This window comes from Myotis yumanensis, unplaced genomic scaffold (assembly GCF_028538775.1).
Source record: "Myotis yumanensis isolate MYYU_CA2020_CCGP unplaced genomic scaffold, mMyoYum1.0.hap1 SCAF_16, whole genome shotgun sequence".
NCBI classification, from domain to species: Eukaryota; Metazoa; Chordata; class Mammalia; order Chiroptera; family Vespertilionidae; genus Myotis; species Myotis yumanensis.
The window spans coordinates 42,370,997-42,391,226 of record NW_027223767.1 but is presented as its reverse complement, the minus strand read 5'-3'; the positions used below and the strand labels follow the sequence as shown (position 1 = coordinate 42,391,226).

Here is a 20,230-nt window from a genome sequence, read left to right as displayed (position 1 = left end):
GATGGGCGAGGGGAGGCACCACCAGCCCACAGGGGAGAGGCAAGATCAGGTGGGGGCGGCACCTGCCAGAGTCCTAGATCAAGCATGTCAAACTCAAAGGCTAACACAGGCCAAATAAACGAGGCATGCGGCCTGCGGGATGTCACTGAGGCATGTGCCTTGGGGGGTGGGGGGCGGGCAGTGAAGGATTAAAGAAGACAGACAAGAGAATAAAGCTGGGGCTAGGTGGGGACACTGCTCTCTGATGGAGAGACAGTACCACAGCCTGCAAGCCGAGTCTTTATTTTATAGCCAGATTGCAGGAGGCAAAGTAAGGGCGTGTTTACAATGTTCTCGCAGGTTTCAAATCTACTCAATTACATGCACCTGAACTCTATCAAGCTTTGTTTGGGCAGCACTTGCTGTACCTCCCACAGCCCACATCACTCAGCCACCTGGGACCACAGGTTGGGACAATAAGATCAAGCTTACAACCATTGCCTTTGGCACCAACTATAACCTGTGGGTCGAGACCCCTTTGGGGGTCGAATGACCCTTTCACAGGGGTCGCCTAAGACCATCGGAAAACACATATATAATTACATATTGTTTTTGTGATTAATCACTATGCTTTAATTATGTTCAATTTGTAACAATGAAAATACATCCTGCATATCAGATATTTATATTACGATTCATAACAGTAGCAAAGTTACAGTGATGAAGTAGCAACGAAAACAATTTTATGGTTGGGGGTCACCACAACATGAGGAACTGTATCAAAAGGTCGCAGCATTAGGAAGGTTGAGAACCACTGAACTATAGGCTTTGCCACGAGAGGACCGTGCCCTCTCATTAGCCCGAGGCTTGAACTTGTCCAAACGCTGTAGCCGCTCTCCACAGAAGCACAAATAACAGAGGAGACCTGGCACTCAGCTGGGGGGAGCGGGGGGGCTGGCTTCTGGTCCCACAGGGGACCCTGGTTCCTGCTGGCCTGCCAAGGTCAAAGGCTGGCCTGACAACAATCCAAGCGAAGGACGCCTGGCCGAGTCTCCCAGCTCATCGTCTCAGGGCCACCCCGCTGGACAGTCCCAAGGGACAGGCTGGCAGTTCCCGTGAGCCGGCAACCTGAGTGCTGTGGGAAGATATATCTGGGTCCCACCCCTGGGTCTGTAGTTTGTAGCTGGGGGATGTGGACAAATGATATAACCTCCCAGACCCGCCCTATGTGAAAAACTGGCCCCTCCCTCCCTTGCAGCATTGTTGGGAAAATTAACGGAGCTGCTTAACAAATGCTGCTTCCTCCTCTTTGTTTTTGGAGATGAGTTGGCGTTAACTTCAGCCCCGCTCCTGGCGGGTAGGTAAAAGGGCTGGGGCCAGAGGTGGGAGACCTGGTTCTGCTCCATCATGCATGTGGCAGAGACCGCTCATTGTTCCCTAATATCCATCCACCCTTTTCCATGGTAACGACATCCTCAGGTTTTAGCTGGGCACGTGGCTGCCTGAAATAAACACATCTCTCTGCCTCCCTTGCACCAAATGTGGCCATGGGACTAAGACATGAGCAGTAACATAGCAAAGGGGTTATTTGGCAACTTCCAGAAACCTTAAGTGTGGCCCTTCTTCTTTGTTCCATCTTCCATTCTGCTGCCTGGAATATGGATGTGATCGCTGGAGCTCCAGCTGCCATCTTGGGCCATGAGGACAAAAACCATAGCCTAGAAATGAAGGGCAACGTCTTGTTCCCTGAAAACTTGGTGGGAGAGAAATATCACACCAGCCCGAGGCTGCCTCCTTCCAGACCGTTCCACTAGAGAAAACGCAAATTTCTATCTTCTTCCTACCAAGTTTCTATCTGATTGGCTCTCCATTTCTAGCGGTTAAGTCTCGTTCCACCTGATTGGATGGGTGTGTTTGAGCACCTCACTCCTGTGGACGCCCGTTTCCTCGCCTGTAGAATTGAGACCGTGCTCACATCTCTTGCCACACCTCAGAGGTTTTATAGACTCGCAGGCAAGAACAAACAAGGGGAAGCGCTGGTCTCCGCCATCAAGGCGCGCGGCCTCCATTCCGGGAGGTGGAACAACTGGCTGCTGCCTGGCAGGGAGCCGCCAGGGGCTCAGAGGGATTCTTCACCCCCGTCTGAAAGGCTTCCAGTCCCCCCATCCAGCCCCCACAGGTCTGGGTCCCCATCCACATTCTGATGTTGCTGACACACAATCCTCGTTAAGGGCCTGACTGATCCCAGCCAGATGGGATCCTAATTTAATTAAAACCCTTTAATTACCTGCGACAACACAGCCTTGGAAGTCCGATGCAGAAGGGGGCCTGTGGCGGGAGGGGAACGGTTGAGAGGGCAGAGTGCTGGCTGCCCTCCCATCGGTGGGGGGACCCGGGGTCCGGTGGGCACAGGCTGCACGGGGCAGCCAGCGCGGCCGTGCGCGGCCTTGGTCCACAGCCAAGCGGGGGAGTGGGGCAAACCGGGCCTTTGGGAGCAGAGAACCAGGCTCTCGAGCCTGAAGCTGCCAATGTGGGTTTTGTGTTTACATGGAGACCGGCACCGGCTGTTTAAACACGGAACTGAGCTCTCCCGAGACCCTGGCCCGGGAAGGATCCTGCATAGGAGCAGGCGTGGTTCTGATTCCTCCCGAATTGTCATGGCTTAAGAAATGGGGGTGGTGGGATCTCTGCACCCACCAAAGAAAAGCCAGGCCCCTGCACACAGGGACTGTCCTCAAGGTGTCATCCACCGGAGAGTGGGGACGAAAGGGAATGACTAGGTGGGCTTTGAGGGGCCGTGTAGTTTCTTGGGGGTTAGGAAGGACACCCCCTCTTTGCGCTGGTCCCTCCCCCCTTCAGAGGGCAGGCTCCTCCTCCCTCAGAGGCAGAAGGAAGGAGCCAGGCCAGCTCAGAGGTTGCCAAGTCTTAGCCGGGGCAGCTTCGGAAACCCAGGCTCGCCGGGCTGGGCTATTGTGAAGCCTGTGGCCATCACACATTCATCCCCTCCTGTCCTCAGTGCTTTTCATCCAACAGCCATTGTTTCCTAAAGCCTCTGAGTTCCAGCTGGTCTCCAGGTGCCGGGAGCCCCGGGGAAGGGGCTTCGGTTCACATGTGAGCCGGTGCCTAAAAGGACATGTTCTGCTGGGGCCCGTGTGACGTCAGTGGCCGGAGTGGAAGGAGGAAGCCCCAACAGGAAGGAGAAACTCAGGGGGAAGAGGAGGAGTCCCAAGGCCCGTCACTCCCAACCCAAAGGTTCTCTTCAAAAGCTGAAGCCGAGAGGCTCCGTGGTTTGCTCTGATGAACACGTCCCCCCTCCCCCAGTCCCAGCCGGGTGGCTCCCTGCTTCCTACCCCATCCTCTCTGCCAGCATCGGGCTGCAGCTCTGCACCCCTCTTGTTTCCTCTGTGGTCCCCTCACACCCACAGCCCCCTCTAAAGAGCCTGCCCCTCACTCTGATTCAGGCTGAGTCTGGAGTGCCATGTACCTGCCAACGTGGGGCAGTAGGAGATGTGGAGGTGTCCCCGCCCCTTGACTAACAGGAAGCTGGACACAGGAGCCATCTGCCCCTCAGATTGGAGGATCCTGAGGGGAGGGGCCACGTGGCCCAGCTCAGGGGGGCTGGAGGCTCCCCAGGGGCAGGAGGCCCTTCCTCTGAGGTGTATCCAGTGAGCTACCTGGGCCCAGCATCCTGAACCCCCAGTCGGCCTTGTTGGGCTGGGGTGTGCGCACAGCTTCCATTCTGCCAGCTTGGGAGAGGAGGTGACAACAGGGGGACAGGCTGCTGCGCCGTTCGCATCCCCGGTCCTCGGGCCAGAAGAGACCCCGGGTAGCTCCGGGGGCACAGTGGGGGGCACGGGGAGTCACAGGGAAAGCCGGGCCTCTGGCTCCTCACCCAGCAGCTGCTCTTCCCTTCGTTCATGGCCCCACGTCGAGTTTACGGCTTGCGGGGTGGCCCCACCCGGGGAAGAGGGGCCTGCTCGGTCCCAAGGCGCCTGGGCTCCCCGCCTTGGGGTCGAAGCATGACCACGCCCAGCTGGGATGTGTTTCAAGAGAGCTGGGCTTGGGCCTGAGTTGTTAAGGGATCTTGACTGGTCACCTTGCCCCTGGGTCTTGGATGGCAGAGCTCCCCGCACCTGCTCACGGGCGACTGTGAGGAGCAAACTGGCCTGGAACGTGGCATCATGTCAGTGTGGGGCCAGTGCCATCAGCGCCCCCCTCTGCTGTCCCCCCACCGACTTCCCGGGCCCCCAGCATGCCATGGTCTCCTGGGAAGGGAGAGGCTGGTTTCTCTCCTTTCAGGGTCGGCTGTGAGCGCAGCGGCTGGGAACACGGGGTCTGGAGCCAGGTTGACCTTGGGCAAGTGACTGAACACCTTTGTGTCCCGGTTTCCCCATCTGTAAAGCGAGGACCATCCTTCCTGCCCGAGGGCCGTTGCGAGTGGGGCCGCGTGAAGCAGCTGGAACTGTTTGGCACCGAGGCGGCGCGGGAGGGGCTCTGCGTGTGACCCGCACTGCGGGCAGGCTCCTGCCGTGCCTGGGCCGGGCAGTAGGGGCACTGGCCCCGGGCACTCAGTCCTGCTGCGGGAGGAATGTGCCGGGGAAAACCCACAGGGAAGGCTGGAACCTGTCAAACTGACAGAAGATGACACCTATGGAAAGACATTCACTTTTGTTTCCCTTGATTCTGGCCAAGAAACCGGGCCCTTGGTCGCATTCCCGCTGCTGCTGGGGCCCAGAATCTCACTTCTGCACCCCGGAAGCCCCCGTGGCACGCTGGGGGTGCGTGTGTGCAGAACCCCGGGGACCTCTACCCGTACACTTCACAGGACGATCAGAGAATGCAGCCAGGCGCACTCCCCAGTCCCGGCCCATTGCCCCAGCCCACACACCCGATTTCTCCCCCTGCCCCATCTTCAGGTCACCTCCACCGACAGGCCAGTTTCTCATCAGCCTGGATGGCCTGGCCTCGCTGGCACCCCTGGGAACTGGGAGTGTGAAAAGTGCCCGGCTTGGACTGGACCCGAGAGTGAGCCCCTGGGGCCGGGGCCGTGCGTGACCCATTTCTTCCTCACACTTTGAGGAGGGCGGAGTGCATGGGGGACACAGAAGGCCTGGCCAGTGAACCTGGACTCCCGGATGGACTCTGATCCAACTGCATCCGTGGGTGCCTTCACAAGGACAGGGGTGGGGAAGACACACACAGGTCCGGGCGGCGTCTGCAATGGGTGAGAGGATGCTGGTTTGGGGAAACCGGGGTAGGTGAGGGGTACAAGAGAGTGGAAAGGCCCCATTCCTAAGTCTTGGCAGCTCCCAGGCCGGAGAGGAGGGGCCGCTGCTGCTCAGTCAGGCTCTGCCATCTGCCACATCTCAGCGGAGATCAGCACCGGAGGGCCCGTTGTAGGCACTTTTTTTTTTTTTTTTAATGCAGCAGGATCAGGCTCAAGATGTCACTCTGGTGAGCAGGACTGGAGGTGGGGGAGGGAAATGTCCAGGAAAACAGGAGAGGAATAAACGGAAGCTTCCATGCGCCAGGAGGAGGGAAGATCAGGGCAGAAGAGGAAGGGAAAAGAAGCTGAAGAGGGAAAGAGGTGCAGCCAAGATGGGCTTGCAGGAGCTGGGAGGCATCACCCGTCTTTCCTGGTCCCCTGGAGGCAGCAACAGCCCAAGAAACAGGGCTCCTGGGCCCCAAGTACTTCCATCCGCTCCCCAGGCCTGACTTTCACTCCTGCCAGCAGCTGTGCTGCTGCCCTGCCTCTCACCGCCCTCTCTGAGTGCCTGGTGTCAAGCACTCCGAGCCTTCGGAGAAGATAACGTGACCGTGATGATCGTAAATGGAGAATGGAAGAGTTATCCCGGGTGGCGCAGGCTGGCACTTTCCCGAGACTCCTGTGGACTCCCCCTCACAGCTCCCAGGATGCCTTCTCCACAGGTCATCCTGCTCCAGGATTCCCATGCTCCCCCAGGGGTCCACTTCAGTGTCTCCTCCCATGTTTAGATTCCGTTCCAAGAAATCCTAAAAGGAAATGGACCCAGAAGATTACTTATGGCTTCGGTTAGGACAGACAAGAATGAAATAGCAATGACAATAACATTCGCATCCCTGCTGAGCACTTGGCATGCACTGCCTCATTAATTTCCCAGAACTCCATAAAGCCCATTTTGCAGATGAGAAAACTAAGGCTTACACAGGCAAGTGAGTACTTTGGTCAGGACCATGAATGTGGAGGAGGGTCAGAGCCAGATTCCTGGACTCCAAGGCTGTGCTCTGCAAACACCAACCTGGGCTGGGCCCTTCCTACCAGCTTTGGACATGCTCACACCACTTTCATTCTACAGGAAAAAAGTAAAACACTTCCCTCTACTCATTTCCCTCCTCCAGTTACTGCCCCAACTTGGTCCCTCCCTCCGCAGCCAAACTTCAAAGACTTTGAAGCCGGATTCCCTGTTTTCTTCCTCACCTCCCACTCACTCCTCCTCTCATCCCCGCAGGGGTCCCTTCCCTGAAATGGCTCTGGCTAAAGTCACCAATGGCTTTCATGATGCTAGCTCCAAAGGGCTTTTTAAAATTCGTTTTTTTATTCTACCCCATTTGATACTTTGAACAACTTTGTATTGGTTCTCTTCACTTACATGTTTTCTTCTGATCTTTGGCCACGTCTCCTCCTTTGTGGCTTATCTTCTTTCACTGGCCTTTAAATGAAGAATTCCTTGCCCCAGCCGGTTCGGGTCAGTGGATAGAGCAGGGGTCCTCAAACTTTTTAAACAGGGGGCCAGTTCACTGTCCCTCAGACCGTTGGAGGGCCGCACTATAGTTAAAAAAAAAAACAACTATGAACAAATTCCTATGCACACTGCACATATCTTATTTTGAAGTAAAAAAACAAAACGGGAACAAATACAATATTTGTATTTGCATGTGGCCCTCGGGCCGTAGTTTGAGGACCCCTGGGATAGAGGGTCAGCCTGCCGACTGAAGGGTCCCAGGTTTGATTCCAGTCAAGGGCACATGCCCGGGGTTGCGGGCTTAATCCCATTGTGGGGTATGCAGGAGGCAGCCAATCAAGGACCTCTCTCATCATTGATGTTTCTACCTCTCTCTCCCTTCCTCTCTGAAATCAATAAAAATAATATACTTTTAAAAAGTGAAATAAAAGGAATGCTCTAATCTCCCTCAAGCCTGTTTATATTCCCATTGGTCTCTGCTTTGGTGAATCCATCCTAGTCAGCTCTTCATCCTTACTCTATCCAATCCATCATCAAGTTCTGCCAGATTTGCCCCCTAAATCTCTCAAATATACCTATGCATTTCCATCTCTGCCACTTCCCTCGTTCAAGTTGCATTATCTCTTGCCTTCCTCCATTCCTGCTCCCAACATTGACTTTTATGTATTCTAGCTAAAGATCTTATTAAAATGAAATTCTTGTCACCCCTTCTTGCTTAAAAATCAACAATTTCTCACTGTTCTTAGTACACGATCCATCAGGTCTAACTAGGACCTAGGCCAGTGATGGCGAACCTTTTGAGCTCGGCATGTCAGCATTTTGAAAAACCCTAACTTAACTCTGGTGTCGTGTCACATATAGAAATTTTTTGATATTTGCAACCATAGTAAAGCAAAGACTTATATTTTTGATATTTATTTTATATATTTAAATGCCATTTAACAAAGAAAAATCAACCAAAAAAATGAGTTCGCGTGTCACCTCTGACACGCGTGTCATAGGTTCGCCGTCACTGACGTCGGCGCAGGTCCTGCCGGGCTGGCTTCTAACTTGCTCTGAGGCCTCGCCGCGCTCGGGGCTCCCGAAACACACCGAGCTCCCTCCTGACTCAGGGCTTAATATATGCGATTTCTTCTGCGAAGAACGCGCCTCTCCAACATCACCAGGCTGACAGCTTCTCATCCTTCAGCTCTCACTTTCAAAGGCTGCTTTCTTTGGGAAGCCTTTCTGGATCTCCCCTTCGAGATGAATTCCCCTCTCACAGGCTCTCACCGTATCCCGTGCACGCGGCATGGTTGCACCTTATGTCTTTCGGGGACACTATCTCCCCATTAGATGCTAAGCTCCAATGAGGGCAGGGAGCAGTTTTACTCACCGGTTAGCCATAGAAACTAGCACAGTCCCTGGCACATTGTATGTCAAACGTGTAAAGGAAATACTAGCAAAGGAAACAAAAAAAGTCCTAAAAATTCATCCTTAAAAGGCCAAACCAAGGCACAGTTATTAAAACTCTGGTGGGCATAGAAGACCCCAGGGATCACCCGCTCGGATGCTGGCCACTCTCACATGCCCGGATCTGTCTTTATCTTCCTCTTTAAATGTACAGAGGGAAAGGGGGCGGGAAGGCTGCGCTACGGGACCACAACCCCCTGCGATGACTGAGGATTGTACTGGATAATGTACCAGGGGATATGCCCATTTGTCACCAGTGGTTCAATAAAATACATACTTCCCATACTGGTAAGAGATAGGAAAATGTTTAACTGGAGAGATTAAACCTGTGTAATATGACTATTGGTTCATGTATCAATGTCGATGTATCTATAGATCCTAAAAAGGCATGCAACCGGGCAAGTGCATTTTAAAGTGCTGAGGGATGACAGAAAACGACGAGGTGCACAGATGCGGGAGGACAGACTGGACGCCCCGTCAGTGAGCGGGGTGTTGGAGCTGGTTCACACTGGCTCTCTAGAGCCAATGGTTACATTTTCAGGAATTCCGAGAGCTGGTTGTGGAGTGGCCCATTAAACACCAAGTTGTATTAGAACACATTGTATGCGGGAAACGTATTTATACGTTTTACGTTGACTGTAAGAAGTAGAGCCACCTGTTAGCGCGCGATAAAAACTACCCGCAAACAATGTATTAACATACAATTAACAGCAAAAGTAATGCTCAACATGCATCTCTTCCTGTTGGTTTTACACTTTACTATTATCTGTGCTCTTGAGGTTATAGACATCTGTTTATCTGCATGGTGGAAATATGAGATAATGGTGACCCCTTTCCAACACCGTGCCCAGTAATGTCACCGTGGGAGTTTGAAATGGGCCATGGAGACAGACAAATGTTACCAGTCAGGGCTTGGCACCAAACTGGGAAAACAAATGTTATGCCTTTATCACACACCCCTGAACCGAGCCACTGGCTCAGGAAAGCATGTTGTAAAGGGTTAATCGTAAGCACGGAGCAAACCTTTACTTGGAAGATGGAGAGGTTGAAGAGGTAGAGGAACACGTACGTGTCTGTCTTCAGGAAACCGTTCTCAAAATTGTGTTGGGGTTGAAGGTGCTTGTTTTCTTTCTCGATTTAAAGCTATAATTATCCTGTAAACATGACTTTTATTACAAATACCAGTTATGAAAGTGTCTGTAACTTTACGGAACAACCTGTATGCCATGACTTCTAGACAAAAATAAATGTGTTGACTACATTGAGACATAAGTTCTTAAGAGTGGGCGGGAGAGATTCCCTTCCTCTCTCCGGGCCCGACGTCTGCAAAGGAGTTATACTCAGTGTGTTTGCTTACCTTCTCCTCAGCCTTGGCTTCTGCCTCCATCAGTGGCCAGAAAATGCTCTAAGGTAACCACTGACCTCCTTACGGCCATGTCCTCAATGCTATGACCCCCGACCCGTCCCTGTGCCATTCCCCTGCCTCTTCCACTAGAGCCAGTGGTTCTCAACCTTCTGGCCCTTTAAATACAGTTCCTCATGTTGTGACCCAACCATAAAATTATTTCCGTTGCTACTTCATAACTGTAATGTTGCTACTGTTATGAATCGTAATGTAAATATCTGATATGCAGGATGGTCTTAGGCGACCCCTGTGAAAGGGTCGTTCGACCGCCAAAGGGGTCGCGACCCACAGGTTGAGAACCGCTGCGACTAGCCTGAATTAGAGCAGAAATCCTACCCTCCACCTCAGCCCCCAGCCTCGCCCAATGTTTGGCACCTTCTGGTTTGCAGAACCAGTGGCCTGAGTTTCCATTTCTGTGACCTTGAGTCTGTCACCTCACTTTTCTGGATGTCTGTTTTCTCAGACAGGAAAGGAAGGGGAACTGTGTGTGGGGCCCCTCTTTTCCCTTCGGCTGGTTAAGAGCTCACCTTCAAGGGTCTTGAGGGGGTCGAAACTCTCCCCACTTCACCTGGGCAAAAGGAGCAGGTATGTCCCCTCTACTGCCAGGCAAACTCTTGGATTTTCGCTTTCTCTTTGGCCCTTGGGCCCGTGCCCCAAAACTATTCCTTTGCCTTCTGTTGCTTCTTGGCTTACAGCCAGGTTGAGTGACCTTGAGGACATGGCATGATCACCTTCCCAAGATATAAGCCCGGGGTGAAGGGGGGCTGCACAAGACAAGCCCACAAGTGTTACAAACTTCAGGGAGCTCTGTTCACTGTGGGCTGGGTGCTACATTCCCACACTTGAGTTACGCCTTCTATATCGTCACTAGAGGCCCGGTGCACGGATTCGTGCACTGGTGGGTCCCTCGACCTGGCCTGCGCCCTCTCACAATTTGGGACCTCTTGGGGAGTGTTAGATAGCCGGTTTTGGCTTGACCCCCACAGGCCCAATCCAGACAGGAGGGAGCCTGATCCTGTGCATTGAGCATCTGTCCCCTAGTGGTCAGTGTGCGTCATAGCACTGGTTGTTTGGTCGCTTAGCTTTTATATATATAGATAATGTTTCTCCCCTAGAGTTGACCCCTTTCCACTCGTTAATCATTTCTGTTGCATGTATTGAATCCCCTCAAATCTAAACGTCTTTTTCCTTAGAGTTGCAGGAATCAGAACCAAACAGTGTCCCACAGGCCAGTTTCCACTCCAGCATTACGGGGTTTAGAGGGGAGGGATCATCTCGCTAATGGCTTGGTGGCACAAAGATCCCATCAGTCAACAACATTCAAGTTTCCACTCTCATCTGGAGGTCAAAGCTTCTAGTGTGCCCAGCTCATTATCCAAAACACTGACCGTCCTGCTTTGGCTTTCTTGCTCTCTGTCTGCACGAGGTGTCTGCTTATTGGGTCAAAGGCCCCAACGCGCCGCAGTCACCTCTGAAATTAAAAGGGGAAAACACATCCACCTTGGGCATCACACACATAAAGAGCAGTCCAACCACACTCACCTGAATGTGAGATTAGTCAGCAAACCATCAGAAATGAATCTAAATGATGTCGGGCAGAGTTCAGTGAGAAGTCATGGGATAAAGGAACACACTGGGTCCAGGCTGATTAAAAAGATTATTAATTGTAAAAAATAAGATTGGACCTGGTTGCCCTTCGGAAGGGCCTTCCAGGGACTGCACGGGCCCCTCTGGACCTCTTGCATGACTCTGGACGGGCCACTGCTCTCCTGTCTCTTTTACAATCCCAGCTGCCACAGTCCCAGGAGGAAAGATTTTCTGGAAGGACTTTGGAAAAGGGACTGGAGACTGGTGTGAGGCAGGAGCTGACAGCCAACCAAGGAGGGGGCACCCTGGAAATAGAGACCATGCAAGGCCTCAAGGGGGCTGTGATCAACCAGAAGAGAGCACTTGAACAAGGGTGTGGGGCCACATGTTCAAGCACGAATGGTCACATGAAGAGGGGCCACATGAAGACTGAAGGGATGTGGCCAGGAGCCCCCAGAAGCTGAAGAGGCAGGAAGATTCCCCGCTGGAGCCCTTCGAGGGACCATAGCCCCAGGCACCCTGATTGCAGATTCTGGGCCCAGAACGGGAGAGCACATGCTCCTGTTTGTTTAGGCCAGTCTGTAGTCATGGGAGCAGCAGCCTCAGGAAATGCACCCCTCCTTGCCCCACCTTTTGGGGCTTTGGGTTCTGAGAACAGCTGAGCCCTGTGCCCCGGCACAGGAGACCCCCTAGACCTCTCACTGCGGGGGCTCACAGGGGATTCACCCCTGTGTCTGTGCCTCAGTCCGGTCTCTCGCTGCCCCAGGGGCTCCTTGGCAGGGACAGTGCAGTGGGCACACCAGGGCAGGCTGCTTGGTGGGCAGTGCAGGCTACGTGGCTCAGGGACTCCTCCCCTTGCCGAGCCCCCAGCTGCCGGATGATGCAGGGAACTCCCCAGCCCCGCTCTTACCTCCCCAGCCCTCCCCCTAATGCAGTGGTTCTCAACCTTCCTAATGCCGCGACCCTTTAATATAGTTCCTCATGTTGTGGTGACCCCAATTTCATTGTTACAAATTGAACATAATTAAAGCATAGTGATTAATCACAAAACAATATGTAATTATATATGTGTTTTCTGATGGTCTTAGGTGACCCCTGCGAAAGGGTCGTTCGACCCCCAAAGGGGTCGCTACCCAAAGGTTGAGAACCGCTGCCCTAATGAGTCCAGCCTGGGGCTCCCTTCCTGGAGCACCTGGGTTGACAGGAGCCAGCAACTGGGTTGTGGTGCCCATATTCCAGATGCCAACACTGAGGCTCAGAGAGGGGGAGCAGAGGTCCCTAGCCTCAGCCCACCTCCCCCTCAACTCAGCCCAGCTCACAGGGGGCTACCCCAGCTGCTGCCTGGTTGCCATGGTATTAGAGGAGGAGGAGGAGATTTCTGAGAAACAATCCAAAACACACACCAGCTTCCTCACTCCCTCTCTCCAGCTTCAAAGCCTCCTTTTGTGCAGGTAAGTGGGGACCTCTTCCTGGCCAGGCAGCCAGGAGCAAAGGTCAAGGAGGCAGAGGGTCCACGTAGTGGGTTCTGGGACCCCAACCTCACCCAACAGATCTCCTGGACCTGGGCTCCACGCCCTCCCACAGTTCCCAGACCAGGCGGGCTGTTTCCTGCCTCCCTGCCTTGCACATGCAGTTCCCTCCACCTCCAATGCCCTTCCTCATCCTTCAAATGCTAGCTGGGCTTTAACTCCACTGGAGAACCTTCCCTGAGTCACTTGGGGCTCCCCCTGCATCCTGCACCCCCCCCAGTCACAGCTGTTTTCTGGATGATGCTCTCACGGGGCTGTGAGGTCTTGGGGATGCTAGCTTTGCCTTTGTACCCCAACCCCTGACACAGACAGGTGCTCAGTAATTCCAGAAGGAAGGGAAGGGAGCAAAGAAACACCTTTCATAGAACTGGAGAGGATCTGGACCGTGAGCACCTGGCCCAGGGCTGGGCACGGAGCAAAGCCCACTCCCTTCCTGCCGCCTCCACTTGAGCTTGGGCTCCAGCACCTTCCGCCTCATCTGGTTTGGGGCCGGCTCAGGGGTCATTCCATACCTGCAGGCCTGTGTCTGTTGCCCATTTGGATGCAAGGTAGTCACACCAGGATGCAGCTGTGCACTTGACTTCATAGGAGGTAGTGTGTTTGGGAGAAAGGCCTCCATTCTCGAAATCCCAGACTGTGCAAACTTGCAAGGGCTGACCTTGAGCAGGGTTTTCAAAGGGAATACTTTCTGCAAACAAAGCCTTACCTGAGGGCCATTATATACAACAGATGGAAACTCAGCTGCTTGGGGCGAAGTGGTTAATCAGGGGTGGGCAAACTTTTTGACTCGAGGGCCACAATGGGTTCTTAAACTGGACCGGAGGGCCGGAACAAAAGCATGGATGGAGTGTTTGTGTGAACTAATATAAATTCAAAGTAAACATCATTACATAAAAGGGTACGGTCTTTTTTTTTTTTTAGTTTTATTCATTTCAAACAGGCCAGATCCGGCCCGCGGGCCGTAGTTTGCCCACGGCTGGGTTAAGTGGTGGGTGTTGAAGGGCCTGGGAGAGGGGACCAGGGTCCTCTTTCCCCTGTAGCTCTGGGTCCCGGGGAGATGGGGGTTGGGGTTAGTCCTGGCGGTGGGATGGGGTGGCCAGGAGAGAGGGAGAGCCCTGGGGAGAGTCCAGTGGCTGATAGCTACTGGTACAGAAGGGCTTTAGTATTTTCAGAACTGCGTGTTCATGCCAGTGTGGCTGGGCCAAGGAACTCTTTCACAGCAAGAAGTCAGTCTATACAAACAAAAATGAAAATATGTCCTTGGAAAAAATCATAATGACTTCAACCTTTAATGTTCTCACAGTTTCTTTATTTTTAATCTTGAAGAGATATTTTAGGGGAAGTATCTCTTGTCTAGAGGAAATATTTATATGAATTCAGCAATTCTATCAACTTTTTTCTTTTGTGAAATTCGAGTAAAATTAAAATTGTATCCAAAATATGATTGTTATGGTTTTTTGTTTTTTAAATATTTTTATTGATTCCAGAGAGGAAGGGAGAGGGAGAGATAGAATCGATGAGAACCATTGATCAGTGGCTGCCTCTGTACGCCCCCTACCGGGGGATAGAGCCTGCAACCTGGGCATGTGCCCTTGACCGGAATCGAACCCTGGACCCTTCAGTCTGCAGGCTGATGCTCTATCCACTGAGCCAAACAGGCTAGGGTGATTGTTATGGTGTTATAAAAGTATCTCTAACCCCTCCTCCCCCCCAAAAAAGATTAAAATAAGATTGGGCTCCAGCCCAGTATTTGTGTTTGTGTGTGTGTGTTTTTAAGAATTTGTTTTTGACAAAGATAAACCGAAGGATCTAATACAGTCATGTTGGGGGAATTCAGTTGTTCTTTTATAGGAGTTGAAGAGCCAGAACAAAGCAACAGTCAGTTTCAAAGTGCAGCTCAACTCCCCCTCTGTTTGTTGTTCTGTTCATAAACATACAAGCTATTTTCTTTCATCTGCACAGGACTCATGCAATATGGAGAATCCATAATAGGTTTAAACCAGATTTATAAATAAATGCGCAGAGTGGTGGTCAAGCCAGAGATCTTTGGGCCTAAGAAAAGATCTCAATGTCCCCGGCTGGAATACTTTTTAAAAGAAGAATCTCTTCAAAGGCCTAAAAGCCAACTGACTTGCCAGCGATAAGGAAAAGCAGCATCTCTTCCCTAAATTGTTAAAACCCTTAAAGGCATTTGAGATGCCCAATGACAACAGGGAGGTTTAATCTCCACATAGGGAATGGGAACGATTCTTCATGGATGGCTCACTGTCTCCATGTCCAGATACAGGGGGGCTGAACACAGGGGAGGAGGGGAGCTGGGAAGTGATGCCAGAAAACTCTTATTTGGACCGGAAACAGCGACGCCAAAGGTGCTGTGAAACCGCTTGCCTGAAATATTGTTTTGATAAATAAGCCATATCCTTGTGGAATTGAAATCTCCAACTGTTCCACTGGCACGGACATCTCTGCAGTGACAGCACATGCCCCAGATTGTGGAGTTAACTTGAATTAAATTTCAGACGTGGGGAAGCTAAGGGAGGGGGTGGTGGCAGTGGGAGGGTTACGAACAGTATGCTGGGGCTCTGATGTTGTCACAACCAGATGGCTTCAACTGTATCATTTAAACAAAAACAAACACATCCAGAAATAATGTAATAATGACAGGAGAGGCACGGAGTGGCTTCACCAGGACCTGAAATCCTAACAGCTTTGTACCCTCAGTCAAGTCCACGTTAGAAATTCCATAAAGACTGAAAAATCCTACAAAGGATCTTCGTCCTGCCAGAAGCTTGGTGCCAGGATTGCTATCCCCACCCCTGAGGACATATTCCTGGAACTCACCAGCCCCAGTCCCATTGCTCTCTGAGTGAGGAAGAAAGCCAATCTCAAGTCTGGTTTGTCTTCCGGGAGCCTCTGGAGAGCAAGCAGCAAAGGCACCTTCCCAGAGCTTCGCTCTTGCTGTTCCCACAGGAGGAAGCTTTACCTTAGATCCATAAACACTTCAGAAAAGAAACTTCTTACAGTGACTGACCATCTTTTCAGGGCTCTACATTAGAACTGTCACTCAACAGTTCTGCGATCTTAGTGTGTCACGTGATTTCTCTGGGTTTCAACATCTCTCATCTATAAAATGGGAAGATGCTATTTATCACTTGTCTTACCAAACATCAAGCTGTTGGGAAGTTCCGATGAGATACTGTGCATGGAAAGTTCGCTGAAAACTTGAGAATTGCTGAGCAAATGCAGTCACCTGAGGGACAATGTGGGTGCAGGAGACTCTGTGTATGACCTGAACCCCGGAACTGTGTGCTGATCTGGGAAGTGAGGACCGAGGAGGCACGGGGACAGCAGCCAGAACTTGGAGAACTGGGCGGTTCCTCACACAGGTGATGCTTAGAAGGACACTGAAGAGTGCAATGGATTGGTCGGTTTCCAACAAGCAAATCCTGTCTCTGATTATATTGATAATAGATCTTATTTACTCCATTCCAGGGGTGGCAAGATAAATGAAAATTGGAATATTTGCAAAGGCTAAAGTCACTGAAGGAAACTGGAAGATGAAATATGTCGAGTTTCCATCTAAGTCAAATAACACATACCTTGGCCACATGGCCAATGCTTTCCCACTGTATCCCACCTTCCGACCCGCACTGCTATGACCAGGGCAGAAGAGGAGCCCAGAGCATTCCTGTGAGCTCGCTGGGAATTCAGACATCACATCAAGTCGGTGACAGAATCAATCAGAGATAACAACTTCCCTTTATTTAATCTCCACATTCATGTCCCCTTGATCTTTTTATATTTCACTGGGAGGACATTGAGAGTAGATCTTAGAATGTGTAGGGTGCAGAAAGCCCACTTCCATTACCTGTCTTGGCAGAGGCAGGAGCCTGATCCCCAGTAGGAGGTGGATTGTGAGATCCTCAAGGACAAGAGACTGGCAGATGCTGGTAGCTCACCAAGGAACCTGAGATTAGGGAGATGTAATAAACCCCACGGCTCAGACCTTTCAAACATTATCTCTGCAAACTGCAGATCAAACTAGGCCTTCAAAATCCCTTAAGGAACGCAGACCCAAAATACCAATCAGAGGAGTGAAACAAAAGACCAGAGATACCACACAGTACAAAATAGTCATTATTTATATTTTCAAAAAGAAAAAAAATTAACATTTGGAAGTTCTCTCCTGTAGGAAGAGGAGTGAATTGGAAGGAACAGGACTGGCTCCTATGCAGGCGCAGGTACGAACAGCTGAGCAATCGGGGCTGGGATTTTTTTCACACAGCGTTAATAATAAAATTTCCTTTTCTTTTCTCTTCTTTTTATGTTTTGTGTTTTTGTTTTGTTTTTTTTTAGAAAAGGGGGGAGGAAGGAGAAAAATGCCAAAAAAACATTTTCCACAATATCTAAAATCAGAGAGCTATAGTTCTTGTCAAGACAGTATGAATTCTGGGTGAATTATTTTTTTCCAGTTTCCAACACCAATAAAGATTTTTTGCAAAAGCCACCACATCAGAACACTCATCTTCCAGATCAAATAACCTCCTTCCCCTTTCGCCTTCGCTTGTCGTTTTTCATAAAGGGATAAAAGAATGTATTCTGTTCTTGCAAACAGTAAGTGCTAACAACAAGAGAGCTCTTCTGATACTTGCATGGTGGTGAGAAGTTTTCACAAATATCCAAGTTTTAGCACAGTTGGTTGGACTGAAATTTCTCTCAATATAAATAGTACTGGAATCCACAAACTGATCTTTGAGAAATTCTGCAAAAATCCTTTCTTGTTTCCTCTTCTTCCCCTTCTCTTAAAACTAACGGTCCTTCTTTTTTTTTCCTTTTTGCTCCAGGCACCTGACGATTTGTTCTGCTCAGTTAGATGCAGACAGATTTCTCCAAGTACCACTGCAGGGCTGTCCTCAGGGCCAGCGCCTAACCGAATCCCCACAGGATCAAACTCGGTCAGGCCGAAGGGAACACAGTGACGCAGCAACAGGGTTTCATTAGGTTGAACAGCCCGAGTCCCGGCCTTCCCTCCCCCCATCCCCAAGGTTACTTAGTGCTGTTTTAAAAGTCTAGGGCCGAGATGCAGTCTTCCCCCCACAGTGGAGTCAAAGCTCCACAGATTGCGCTGTCTACCTGGTGGTCAATGGCAGCAACAGTGGCTGCTGCTTCTGGAAAATAAACGGAGTCTCACAGGCAGGATCTTAGGACTGCTTCAGGCGCTTGCGTGGAGGTCCCAGAAAGGGGCACTGTGCTGAAGCCAGAGAGCGGTACGCCTCAGCCACCAAGTGGGGATGTGACACCACCATTGCCTTCCACCCCGAGGTCTCCAAGACATCCGAGGCATGACTAGGAGAAATATGAGAGAGGGGTTACCAACCGAGGGAGTGAAGGATGGGTTAAACAGCCGCCTAGACAGCCGAATTTCCCAGAGTTTGCTGTAAAGGGTATCAATGCAAGTAACACTCAGATAGAAAACCCTTGATATGCATGAGAATTTGCTTGTTAGAGGGTATGCAGATCGCTGACCAGATTGTGGCTGTTGTGACTCTGAAAACCAGGACTTAGAGCTACTATATTACTAACTACAAGGTGAAATGTCCCTCAGGCTAGTCTCTACACTATCAAAGCTCTTTGCATTTTTAAAATCCTCACCCCAGGATATGACATACTGATTTTAGTGAGAGGGGAAGGAGGTGGGGCGAGAAACATCGGTGTATGAGAGAATAAATGATTGGTTGTCTCCCATACACTCACACAGGGGCTGGAGCCCGCAACCTTTCCGCGCAGGCGATGATGCCCCAACCAGCTGAGCCCACCTGCCAGGGCTGTCAATGCTCTTTATGTTGCTAATGAAGAGACAAGAGACAGCTCAGAGCTTCCACCTGGCTCTGCCACTTCCTAGTGCCCTAACCACAGAGCAGATCAGAGCCTGGGGTCTACCTGAATGAAAAGGAGGGGACACTAACCACACTTCCTTGAATGGTTCGATCTACAAAGCACCAAGCAAGTGTCCACCACAGACTGAGCACTCACTAGGACCATCACTTGGTGGTCTCCTCTTTTTCCTCAATCGGTAACTCCTTCGAAACAATCTTACAAACAGCCTTAGAGGGCATCGTTTCCTGATTTGGGGCATTTTCTGTGATGAATAATGTTCACTATTTGCCTGGCCACCTCTTAGACCAGCGGTCGCCAACCTTTCGGGCCTCACGGACCACCAGTGGTCTGCTGACCACCGGTTGGCAACTGCTGTCTTAGACCCATCTCTGAGGTTGTTGTGAGGGTTTTATGAAACCTGCTCTTTTTTGGGTTTTCTCCAAATGCTGTTCCCCGTCAGGCAGGGGAGTAGAACATGCCCCACTGAGAATTATTTCCGAAAGTAATATGGCCAGGTCATTTGTCATTTAAGGTTGAAGGAACAGATCTACTGGAATGAACATTTCTTTCTCAAAGCATTTCTTTCTCTACTGATGACCCCTTCTCTTTTCCCCATTCCACAATGGACCATTAGATATATTTTACTAACTCATAAAAACACACTTCTGTTCACCCAGAGATCTGCATGCCTTTCATCAGGCCAGTGAATGTGAAGTAAAGATGCTATCATTTGGGGAACACAGCACATTATCATTTTCATCAATCTGATCACTACATGGAAGTAAAACACCTCACTCAGCAATCAAATTAGACCCGTGAAAGCAAAACCATCTTCCACACTGTCAAGATGAAGGGAAAGATGAAAACTATATTTACTACTAGAAGTTAAATGAAGCTTCTCGTCTATTTTATTCACTAATGCAAAGTCTTTTCATTTCTCTAGCTATCCCAACTACCCTGAAAGAAGAACTTTGAAGATGCCAACTCACTAGTTGATGAAATCCACTGCCTGCGTTTTCAATTGATCTGCGCTGTGGAGGTCAGCCAAGATGAGAATTTCTGCGGCGTTCTCCACAGAGAGGTTACTGCAGAGGGCGTCCTCACACATGACCTTTAAGCGCTCCAGGGCATACTGTAAAACACAAGCACTGCTGTCAGAGCAGGAATAGCTCTGGGCTGACCGCTCCTGAAGCTGTACCATCATGTAAGGGAGACATGAACAGAACTGCGCATTCGGTGAGAAGGCTACGACTGTAATTATAAAACATAACCATACTCCAAACGCTGAGATGAAGACAGCTAAAATAACATGCATACCTACCACTCCAGTTCTACAGTACACCTAGGAGGAAAAGGGCAATTATGAAATAGACCCACATCCTCACGTTTACCCTGTCCCGATATTATTCAAGTGTTTCTTACACCATCACTCCCTACCCTCACAATGACAGGTCATTCTGCTTCAGGTCACGAGGGACATGACATGTTCAGTGTCTGCAATCCTTTCATTCAGAGCCGCACTAGGGTGAAGCACAGTCATCGGCCTGGCAGGATATCCTGACTGGCCCACTGGGCTGTGGAAAGGAGCCCTGTGGTGCCTTCACCAGCATCTCTGCCACTAGTTGTTCCTGAATGAGGGTCAACCCCACCCTCCTTTCAAATAGAGGATAAATGGAGTC

General features: G+C 50.7%; 1 protein-coding gene across 4 annotated transcripts in view; it reads right to left on the bottom strand.

Moving 5' to 3' along the window:
* Positions 1 to 16,798: 16,798 nt before the first annotated feature.
* SPOP (speckle type BTB/POZ protein) overlaps positions 16,799 to 20,230 on the bottom strand; it is a 75,575-nt gene continuing 72,143 nt past the window's right edge. For all 4 annotated transcript variants that reach the window (XM_070393006.1, XM_070393008.1, XM_070393004.1 and 1 more), the window contains 2 exons: positions 19,541 to 19,683; positions 16,799 to 18,020 (listed from right to left, as the gene is read on the bottom strand). In XM_070393006.1, coding sequence (XP_070249107.1) covers positions 17,876 to 18,020; positions 19,541 to 19,683 — 288 coding nt within the window. In that variant the 3' untranslated portion in view covers positions 16,799 to 17,875. The remainder of the gene's footprint in view (positions 18,021 to 19,540; positions 19,684 to 20,230) is intronic.